The sequence below is a fragment of the Triticum aestivum genome, chromosome 7D, assembly GCF_018294505.1.
Source record: "Triticum aestivum cultivar Chinese Spring chromosome 7D, IWGSC CS RefSeq v2.1, whole genome shotgun sequence".
Taxonomy (NCBI): domain Eukaryota; kingdom Viridiplantae; phylum Streptophyta; class Magnoliopsida; order Poales; family Poaceae; genus Triticum; species Triticum aestivum.
In genome coordinates this window covers 403942729-403953321 of record NC_057814.1, presented here as the reverse complement: position 1 = coordinate 403953321, position 10593 = coordinate 403942729, and the positions used below count along the sequence as shown (strand labels likewise).

Sequence of the window (10593 nt, the reverse complement as noted above, 5' to 3'; positions counted from 1 at the left end):
AGCCACCTAATAAGGCCAAAGAACCATGAACAGAAAGTGGCCCACAATAATAACATATCCATGACTAGCTAGGAGTATGGTACTAGTATACATCTTTAACTACAGTAGCAGCATGTTATGCTGGTGGATTAGAGAACACTGGAAAGAGCTAGCATCTAAAAGGCCTCAAGTGTTATAGGCCAAGCATGCAGGGAGGAGATGACATGACAGCAATCTTTCTCTTGGGAATGTCCAATGAGCACTCACTCTCCTTTGCCCTTTCATTAATCAAAAGGCAAATTAATTGGAATCTGTTGAAGCTTTATGCTCTAAACCACTAGCATCTACTACTATGAAGCATCCCACAAGGAGATGTCTCACCAGGTGGCAGCCTCCCACAGCCCCTCCATTTCACTGATGAATCCAGACTGACATCTGGGAGAAGTGGTTTTTCTTGTTCTCATCTCCATACACCCTTTATGCAAAACCTTTATTTGTCAACCATTGATGTGAAGGTAAGTTCTTGAAGACCAAAGCACAAATTATATGTGATGCAGGCAATCAAAGAACTTGCAATCTGAATCAAACGACAGACAATGGGCTTCTTAAGGCTCACAAGTCTCCAGAATTCAAAATCATGCACACCTTCAAAACCGGGAAGATACATTTAGTTTTCTAGAACCACTCATGTTTTATTTTCAGTGCATAATGTAGAGACCAAAAGAATTACTTTATATTTATGCCAGGGTTTATTTTTAACGAGGAAACATCGTTTTCGCCCACAAGGTACTATATATTCTCATTCGGAAGAAAAATAACAACTTTCATGTGTCCTCAAGTTACCCTGTGTTTGCTTAGCTTAGCTTTGTGTGTGCCAAAAAGAAAATGTTAAAGAGGGTGATAGGGATGAAGAATTTTTTGGAGCACTATCAAGTGAGGTGTTTAAAACTGCAAATTGTTGGGTACAGATGCTTTGTCCAACAAAAGAGATGGAAAAGAAGGGTTATTGACATGACACCAAATGAGCATCCTGTTTTGATTAAGCTAGCAAAGCTAGCTATCTTTATAACAAGACATATAGTCGTAAAGCAAACAGAGGAGGAATTCATAGACAGACATTAGCCACCTAATGTTGCGGCATAGAAGGTCAGCAAATTGTTCTAAAAAAAAGAAAAATGGCATTACATCTAGCACTTATCTGATCTCTTTACAATGCTTTTTCTTTCTTCCTCTATTTCCTTAGTCCATCATACTTGTTCCAACAGAAGAAATTTACTAGTAATCATTAACACTTGATCTTTTTTTGTATGAAATTTCACTAGTTTGTGCCATACATTTTTTTTGTTGTTGTGCCAAGGTTGACTTCAGAAAGCTCATCCTAGCTGGCAGTCATGTCAATTGAACGGTCATGATCGATGTCCGATGTCCGTTCCATGAACCGCCACACGTCTCATCTTCGCGAACTTAATAGAATGGAACACAGTCATGAGGCCAAGTGTAAAGGGTGTACAACATGTGGTGCATCGCCACACATGGATTCCAAGGTGCCACACCAACTTTCTTCCCTCCCATCTGTTAGCTTGACCGCCCAAATGCCTCAAACACTGATTGGTAGGGGACGATGTAGGCCTAGAGAGGCAAGTATTATTATTGTGGGGGATGCCAGGGGAGGGGGAAGGGAATTGGTTCTTGCTCCCACTATAAAAACGACATCTCTAGCCTCACCTGTGGTTTAACCAGGACAGTAGTCTCACATAGAGAGAGCTGCAAGGGTGCAACCGCAGCAACCTCGAAGCTAGTCCAAACTAGTGGAAGGTTGTGTGCAATCCATCATCTTCTTCGTCTCTCCATCTACCCCTTATCAATCATCCACCCATCCATCCATCCATCATCATCATCCATGGCGAGAGGCAAGGTCCAGCTCCGGCGCATCGAGAACCCCGTCCACCGGCAGGTCACCTTCTGCAAGCGCCGCGCAGGGCTCCTCAAGAAGGCCAGGGAGCTCTCTGTCCTCTGCGACGCCGACATCGGCATCATCATCTTCTCCGCACACGGCAAGCTCTACGACCTCGCCACCACCGGGTATGACTAGGATGTGCATGCACTTCCTCTCGGTTCTCTTGATTTGCTCCTTCAACCTCGAGCTCATTCATCTCTTTTTGTCTTGATATTGAGCAGAACCATGGATGGGCTGATCGAGAGGTACAAGAGTGCCAGTGGAGAAGGCATGACCGGCGACGGCTGCGGCGACCAGAGAGTGGTAATTAAGCTTCTTCTCATGTCCTCTCCTCTTCATGTACAAGTCTAAGTCACACATGAGACTTTTAAGTGGGCATGTCAGTTCTAAAACTTGGTGAAATTCTAAAACTTGACCATGTTTGTCACTAGGACCCAAAGCAGGAGGCAATGGTGCTGAAACAAGAAATAGACCTTCTGCAGAAGGGACTGAGGTACTCCATCCTGCTTACTCATTTCGCTTTGCTTCAACAAGTCACATTATTTATGCCCAAGTAAAGATCACATTAGCTCACAAATGGAGATGAAGTGATACACGTTTCCAGCATGTCTAGTTTATTTCATAAGCACCAATATAGTTTATTATTCAAAGCTGCCCTGGCAGTGGCGGACCTTCAACGCGATTTGAGATGGGGCTAAATGAGTCTTAAGTAGAGTTGAAAGGGCTAATCTAGTGTGTTATGCTAAATTTGGCTCAAATAGTTTTAAATATTATGTGTTTATGCAAAGAAATAAATTTGATTTTTTTTGGGGTGGGGTGGGGGTGGGGGGGCATGGCCCCCTTTGGCCCTCACTAAGTCCGCCACTGCACCCTGGTAACCCTGAAATATTTTGTTTACTTGCACAGAATCATCTAAAAGCAACACAAACTTGTCTGTAAGAAGCACAAACTTAGAAACCTGCTTTTGCTCTTACATTTAGTTGAACTCCATCTCCACCAACCAAACAAAACTATTGATTGAAAGGAAAAGGCTGTGACATGAACATCAAAGTCTTCTAGCTATACTTTGATGAACTCCGAGACTTAATCTTGGCAAAATGAAAACCATGGCAGGTACATTTATGGAAACAGGGCAAATGAGCACATGAATGTTGACGAGCTGAATGCCCTGGAGAGGTACTTGGAGATATGGATGTTCAACATCCGCTCCGCAAAGGTAATTCAACACAAAGCCTATAAATTATTGGAAGAGAAACTCCTTTGGGCACCACTAAAACTTTCTTATCTAACAGATGCAGATAATGATTCAAGAGATCCAGGCACTGAAGAGCAAGGCAAGTCAATTAGTAACAGTTCAAATCTATAAATACCCAAATATCATTGACAATTTGCTGAAAGTAGAGTTAGATTCTTTATATGCAGGAGGGCATGTTGAAAGCTGCCAACGAAATTCTCCAGGAAAAGGTACCGATTGTACGTATATTGACACATGGAACTGCAAACTAGATTTTGTGTTTAGACCGCCGTGCAAGCATGGTTGCTGATACCAAAAAATGTGTTCCTGGTTGCAGATAGTAGAACAGCATGGACTGATCGACGTAGGCATGACTATAGCAGATCAGCAGAATGGGCATTTTAGTACAGTCCCAATGTTAGAGGAGATCACTAACCCACTGACTATACTGAGTGGCTATTCTACTTGTAGGGGCTCAGAGATGGGCTATTCCTTCTGATGGTAATAACGCCCTGAGGGACTATTATTAGTGTGTAATATGGTGGTTAATATTTAACAAAGCTTGCTTTACGTATGATTTGCTCCGGTACTACTCTGTAATATTTATATAGGCCATATTCCCTCAGGAGTGCCCTTAAGGCCTTAAGTATTGTACTGCACTGTGCTTTTACATTACCTAAAGAACTCTTGAGGAGCTCTGATGTTGGTATTTCACATAATCAAGACCTTTGTTTGTGTGTTGCTTCGAATGTTGAGATGTTGCAAACTTATTATCCCTTGAGTAACTTGTTTTTACATGGGCACATTGTTTATTTGAATTTGATGCATGATATCAGCTTGGTTCATGAAGCAAATGTGGCATGCAAACAAAAACTGTTAGCATTATAGGCATGACAAACCATGCTGGAAAATCACTAGTATCAGATAATTTGACGAGGCATATTTAAAACCAAGTACCAAGGATAGATCCAGCGGCAGCTGAGTTAAGACACAGTCTAATTAAACTCAGGGTAGGTGAATGTGCCTACTTACAGAAGTGTTGATACCTATGAAATGCTGATACAACATAGTTTCTCAGGCAACTAAATGCAGTGACGCTTACAACATGACATAGCATCAAAATAATGACCCAAAGAAACACGCAGTTATCAAGTCAGGAAAGCTGGTTCTAGAATTCTCCTATGCAATTGGAATCATAATCACTTGCAGTAGGAGAGACCAGACTCTGAACCCCAGATCATAATTCCAGGCCTCAAGACCTACGCTCATATTCATACTGGAAACCTGAGTGGAAATGGTTTTGAAGAAAGTAGGCATCCCCGATATTATTTTTACGGTCATTGAATACTTACAGGTCATGTGCGAACTGATAGACTGAAAAGTACTGGCATTTAGTTTTCCATAGGTGCAAACATGAACATCATAGAGAAACTGAGAGCAACCCATAGTAGAGAAAATAAAATACATTGTCCAGTTGATGGCCAATATGCACCTTATTGGAAAAAGACTAGGAAGTAAAAACTAGAAATCCCAAACTGGAGACATCATTGTCTTGTCAAACCAGTATGCTGAAACAGGCATAAGCTTATGCAGAAGTCTTCTTCAGTTCTTCTGGCCTGCTCACAGAAGAAGATTTGCAGCAAGTTTAGAATAATCTTGGGAATGTTTGGCAGCGGAAGTAAACAAAATACTTTCATGCAGGCAATTTCATCAACAATGGTGTGTTAGCAAGTACTATCATCAAATTAACAATCATATTTCATCTTATACCTTACTACTACTAATTCACAATAAATAGTTTTATGATAAATCCCTAAGACCTTCACATCAACACTACTGGAGATACTATCATATAATGTTCTAGGAGAGCTAAACGGAAACATACAAAACACAATCACACTGCCAGAGTCACTATCATATAATGCTTTAAGAAAGCTAAACAGAAACATACAAAACTAAATGAAACATTATCATACTGTCACACAATTACAATCACAATGCCAATCACTATCATATAATGCTCTAAGAAAAAAAAACAGAAATATGCAAAGCTCAATGAGATATTGGCATGCAGCTGTATGCAGCCACTTGACCATGACAATTCATACTACACGAGTCACTCTTATATAATATAATTGTTTTGTGAGAGCTAAACAGAAACATGTCAACCCCATGCATTTACTGGACTATGATCAGGTGCAAGTTGATGAGTATCATCATGCTGAAACTGATACAACCACATCATATCCTTCTAGCGTTCCTAGTTCACTCAGACAACACTTCACCAACACCACATAATTGCAGTCCGAAAATTATCATCAATACCACATAATCACAGCCCAAAATCCAAATTCACTCAAGTGGCATAGCATCAAGACCTCCCAGTCAAAACTTCTGACCAGGAACCGATGGAATCACTATCATAATGTTCTCTTACACAAAGTGGCATGGCATACATGTATTAACATGCAACATGCTGCCTTTTGGAATTGAGTTACACAATGAGGATAAACAGAAGGATGTGGTATGTGAAATGAAGCCAGAAGAAAGCAACACACCTGAGACCTTGTCCTCCCACCAGTAGATGAACCTGAGGTTGGCCCCCTGCTTGTCCATCTTGTAGAGCTCGTACCAGTGCTCGGCCACCTCCGACCCGAGCACGGCGCCTGTGAGCGCTCCGAACCCGGTCGCCAGCACGACACCTGCAGGCAAGGCAGTCAGCCACGGATCAATTCCCCGCAGCATCTCGATCAGCCACAGCAGCAACGACGACGCGTGCAAGCCAAGAATCAAGATCGATCGAGAGATTTTCCGTACCGTGCGGGCTCTTGGAGTACTTGAAGGCAACGCCGCCGAGGTGCGCGGCGCCGGCCAGGGCCCCGCCGAGCGCGAACTTCCTGGACTCCCTCAGGGCCTTGAGCTGGAAACGGATCTCTGTAATTTAGAGCGGGGAGGAAGGGAAAGATCGGGATCGGGTTGCGGGAGAGGGCAGGGCAGGGAGATACCTGGGGGCCGTAGACGGGGTCGGAGGCGATGAACTCTTCGACGTCGGCGTCGGACCACTTGGGGAGGGGCTGGTCGCGGCCGTAGACCTTCTTGAAGTAGTCGAGGAAGGCGAAGTTGCGCGCCCAGTGCTGCTTCACGCCCTCAAAGTGCTCGCCGATCCCCATCGCCGCCGCCGCCGCCGCTGCTTCGCTGCGATTCGATCGGTTCCACGGTGATCCTTTCTCGTTTCTCTCCTTGGGGAAAAGGTTAGAGAAGGAACGCTAATAAATGGGCTGGCTAAGACCCAGATGGGCCAGAATGGTCTACATGAGCTGGCTAGAGAAGGTTAGTAATGGGCTGGCTACGACCCAGATGGGGGAAATATCTACGACCCGTCTGGAGTGGGTCTTATTTGAGAGCTGTTATACCCTCTCGATTAGATTACCCTCTCGATTAGGGTTTAGCAGCGCCGCCGCTGGCGACTTCCTGGTCGCCGGGGGAGGAACGCTGTAGACATCATTACCGAACCGCGGCCTTTTGGGGGCGACGGAGGGGTTCTTTGAAGACCGTGGGGGTTTCTCAGCCCGAACCCGAGCGCACCATGGCGAGGGAGAGGGGCTCCTCATCGCGATCTAGCGGGGCAGATGAGGTTGACCTGGAAGGGATGCTGAAGAACATGGAGTTGCTTGATGAGGAACTAGATGATGTGGTCATCGGGAAGGAGGAAGCACAGAAATTCAAAGCGGAGGCCAGGTGGTTGGCGATCGCCCGAGTTAACACGGACAGACCATTCAGTTCCACAGCGTTTTCTGACAATATGAAGTTCATCTGGGGGCTAGCTCAAACGCCGAAGTTCCGTGAGGCCGGAGAAAATCTGTTCATCATCCAACTTTTCTGCCTAGGAGATTGGAGGAAGGTTGTTCATGGAGGTCCTTGGCTCTTCAGGGGTCTAGGAGTGATCATAGAGGATTACGATGGCAAGACAGGATCCTGAGGCAGTGGCGCTAGATGGCTTGTATGTCTGGGCCCAAATTCACAAGATCCCAGAGGTTTATCGTCAAGAACTTGTGGTAGATCAGCTAGCTCGTAGAATTGGTAAAGTTCGTGAAGTTCAGCTTCGACCCACCCTTTACTACGAGGGAGACTATGTTCGTGTTCGGGCCAGGGTCCTTACCACAAAACCTTTGACTCGCTTCACCCCTCTTACGGTGGTGGATGAGGGCACACGGATGTTGGTCGTTAAATACGAGAAAATCCCCTTCTTCTGTCAAATATGCGGTTTCATGGGCCATAGCCATGAAGAATGCGGAAACGGCGTGTGGAAAGAGGAAGATAATAAGTGGGCAAATGGATGATTGCTAAACGCCGATCAGTGTCGTACTCTCAGCCTTTTGGAGGAAATTTTGCTGCTCGGGGCGGCAGGGGGCATGGCCGCGGTGGCACCGCTGGCCGTGGGTACGTCCCAGCTCGCGGGCATTGTGATGGTGAAAACCCGACAAAGAATAAGACGGCGCCGGGAGCTAGTACGGGAGGGAACATGGGAAAAGGAGCTGACGTAACTGAAGAAAAAGATCCTGAACATGTATCGGCAGTTGAAACAGAACCAGCAGGAAAAGGTTCAGTTCTGGAAGCAATTGATGGATATCACTGCAAGTCCCACAATAAACGCACTTCACTTGAGAACACATCGACTTCATCTGCTGTGACACCAATGGAAAATCAGCTCGTGTCGGTACCTTCTGCGGGCGATGGTGGGGAGCTGCCTCATGTCCCTCCACTACCACCAGTATACGTATCACCGAGGAAACAAAACAAGAAGCCAAAGAAGGGCAATGCTAATGACGGCGCACACAGCATGATTGCTACCTCACCAAAGGAAATAAATAGCTTGGCAATTTTGGCGTCCTCCCGAGCGGAGGGTCGCCAGGCCAAATGAGTCTTCTAAGTTGGAACTGCCGCGGAGCAGGCAATGCCGCGACAGTTCGAGAAGCCCGCGACATAGTGGCAAAGTTTGCCCCCTCTATCTTTTGTTTACTCGAAACTCAAATTAGTAAGGCAAGAGTAGAGGGTTTAGCTGGTGCTTTAGGATATGATAATGGCTATGCAATCGGTAGTTCGGGGAGAAGTGGAGGAATTGGTGTATTCTGGAATAATGAAATAAATTTGTCATTTTTGGGCTCGTCTAAGTATCACATTGATTTTTCTGTCCAGGGGTTTGGCTCGGTCCCTTGGAGATTGTCCTGTGTATATGCTGAAGCCCAAACAAGTGAGAGATACAAGACATGGGACATGATGAAAGGAATGGCTAATCACAGTCCACTCCCATGGTTGTGTATAGGTGATTTTAATGAGGTTCTACGCCAAGAGGAACATGATGGTGTTGGCCGGCGGACACAGAATCAGATGCAAGGCTTCCGGGACACCATTGATGTTTGTGCTCTAAATGATCTAGGCTACAAGGGAAAGTTCTGGACCTATGAAAAGAAGGTGGCTGGAGACACGTACACTAGGGTCCGGCTAGATCGAGCTTTGTGTACAGTTGATTGGTTAGCCCAATTTCCACAAGCGATGGTATCCCATCTTTCAGCAGCATCATCTGACCACACACCCATAATACTCAGACTCGAGCAGGAGCAAGATCGGCGGGGGCCACGGCAATTTAAGTACGAGGTAATGTGGGAAAATCATGAGGAATTAAAACCCACAGTAATAGCTGGTTGGGACACGTCGGGTGTGGCTCTTTCGGTGGCTGCTGTGAAGGAAAAACTTAAGGGACTATCCGCCGATCTCATCAGGTGGAGCACTGATTCCTTTGGGAGTGTCAGGAAAGAGATCAAAAAACTTAAAAAGGAATTAGATGACTTGCAGAATCATCCGACTAGGACTGGACCGACACATGCTGAGCTGAAAATTATCGAGAAGCTAGTTGAACTATATTACCCTGAGGAGATTATGTGGCGTCAACGTTCTCGGATTCAGTGGTTATCGGCCGGTGACAAAAATACAAAGTTTTTCCACCAAAGAGCAAGCATGAGAAGAAGGAAAAATCTTATAAAAGCTTTGACCAAACTAGATGGATCGAGTACATTCGATATGGCCGAGATGGAAGCAATGGCCAAAGAGTTTTACAGCAACTTGTTTGCCTCGGAAGGGGTCGGGGATATGGAAAGAGTTTTGGATCATGTGCCCCGCAAGGTCTCCAATGATATGAATCAGTCCCTTATGGCACCATATTCTGAAGCGGAGGTTAAAACTGCATTATTTCAAATGTTTCCAACAAAAGCTTCTGGCCCAGATGGCTACCCAGCTCATTTTTTCCAGCAGCATTGGGATGTGTGTGCAAAAGAAATCACAAGTGCAGTGCTCCGTATTGTGCAAGGTGAAGAGAGTGCGGAGGCGATCAATGAGACAATCTTGGTACTTATTCCTAAGATAGAAAATCCAACACTCCTCGCTCAATTCCGACCTATCAGCTTGTGTAACGTTCTCTACAAGATAGCCTCTAAGGTCATTGCAAACCGCTTAAAGACCATCCTGCCGGATATCATCTCTGCGGAGCAGTCAGCCTTTGTACCCGGGAGGCTAATTACAGATAACATCATTTCAGCATATGAGTGCTTACACTTCATGAAGAGGAACAAGGCGAAGAAAAATTGTTTTGCAGCATTGAAGCTAGACATGATGAAGGCGTATGATAGAGTTGAATGGCAGTACTTGGAGGCTATAATGCTCAAATTGGGCTTCAACCAGCAATGGGTAAATGTGATCATGGGCATGGTCAGGTCAGTCACTTTTTCAGTCTTGTTCAATGGTAAAAAACTTGAAGAATTCAGACCATCAAGAGGAATTCGACAGGGAGACCCCATATCCCCCTATCTTTTCCTGATAGCAGCGGAGGGCCTTTCGTGCCTATTGAAATCTAATCAGTCATCTAACTTGAGCGGGATCAAGGTGGCTTCAACGGCTCCGTCGGTGAACCACCTCCTATTCGCAGATGATAGCCTGCTGTTCATCAGGGCTAGTGTGGAAGGAGCAGATGAAGTGTCAAACTTGTTGAAAGATTATTGTCAGGCCTCTGGACAGCGAGTTAATAGAGATAAGTCATCTATATTCTTCAGCAAAGGGTGCCACAATGTTACTAGAGAAGCTGTGAAGAATGCATTGCAGGTTCCTAACGAATCGCTAAATGAGTGATACTTGGGCATGCCTACAGATGTGGGGCACTCGAAGAATGGCACTTTCAAATTTCTGAAAGACAGAATATGGAACAAGATAAAGGGATGGATTGAGAAAACTTTATCAGTGGGAGGAAAAGAAGTTTTGATCAAGTCGGTGGCCCAAGCTATTCCGGCATACTCTATGGCTTGTTTCAAACTTCCCCGTGGTTTATGTGAGCACATCAACTCACTTATTCATGGTTTTTGGTGGGGAAGTTGAA

At 45.1% G+C, this 10593-nt stretch overlaps 2 protein-coding genes across 3 annotated transcripts; one reads left to right on the top strand and one right to left on the bottom strand.

The window, feature by feature from the left end:
- Positions 1–1700: 1700 nt before the first annotated feature.
- On the top strand, positions 1701–3893 carry LOC100136962 (MADS-box transcription factor 26). 2 transcript variants are annotated; one of them, XM_044583476.1, is made up of 7 exons: positions 1701–2061; positions 2158–2239; positions 2368–2429; positions 3050–3152; positions 3229–3270; positions 3359–3409; positions 3508–3893. In XM_044583476.1, the coding sequence occupies exons 1-7, from the start codon at positions 1880–1882 to the stop codon at positions 3667–3669; spliced, it is 684 nt and encodes a 227-aa protein (XP_044439411.1). In that variant the 5' UTR covers positions 1701–1879; the 3' UTR covers positions 3670–3893. The 2 variants fall into 2 exon arrangements, with proteins under 2 accessions (XP_044439411.1, XP_044439412.1); XM_044583477.1 differs by having other exon boundaries at positions 1703–2061; positions 3359–3400.
- A 575-nt stretch (positions 3894–4468) lies between these two features.
- LOC123165757 (succinate dehydrogenase subunit 6, mitochondrial) lies at positions 4469–6482 on the bottom strand. The gene is made up of 4 exons (XM_044583478.1): positions 6176–6482; positions 5988–6090; positions 5729–5872; positions 4469–4786 (listed from the first exon to the last, which is right to left on the bottom strand). Exons 1-4 carry the CDS (start codon positions 6338–6340, stop codon positions 4773–4775), a joined length of 426 nt encoding a protein of 141 aa, XP_044439413.1. The 5' UTR covers positions 6341–6482; the 3' UTR covers positions 4469–4772.
- Positions 6483–10593: the final 4111 nt, after the last annotated feature.

What these genes read in the sequence shown, in the direction of transcription:
- LOC100136962 (XM_044583476.1), top strand. Translation starts at nt 1,880, where the DNA reads ATGGCGAGAGGCAAGGTCCAGCTCCGGCGCATCGAGAACCCCGTCCAC. An exon ending in GCTGCGGCGACCAGAGAGTG is followed by an intron (nt 2,240 to 2,367) that starts GTAATTAAGCTT and finishes GTTTGTCACTAG; the next exon opens with GACCCAAAGCAGGAGGCAAT. An exon ending in TCAACATCCGCTCCGCAAAG is followed by an intron (nt 3,153 to 3,228) that starts GTAATTCAACAC and finishes CTTATCTAACAG; the next exon opens with ATGCAGATAATGATTCAAGA.
- LOC123165757 (XM_044583478.1), bottom strand. Translation starts at nt 6,340, where the DNA reads ATGGGGATCGGCGAGCACTTTGAGGGCGTGAAGCAGCACTGGGCGCGC. An exon ending in ACCCCGTCTACGGCCCCCAG is followed by an intron (nt 6,091 to 6,175) that starts GTATCTCCCTGC and finishes ATCCGTTTCCAG; the next exon opens with CTCAAGGCCCTGAGGGAGTC. An exon ending in GTACTCCAAGAGCCCGCACG is followed by an intron (nt 5,873 to 5,987) that starts GTACGGAAAATC and finishes CCTTGCCTGCAG; the next exon opens with GTGTCGTGCTGGCGACCGGG.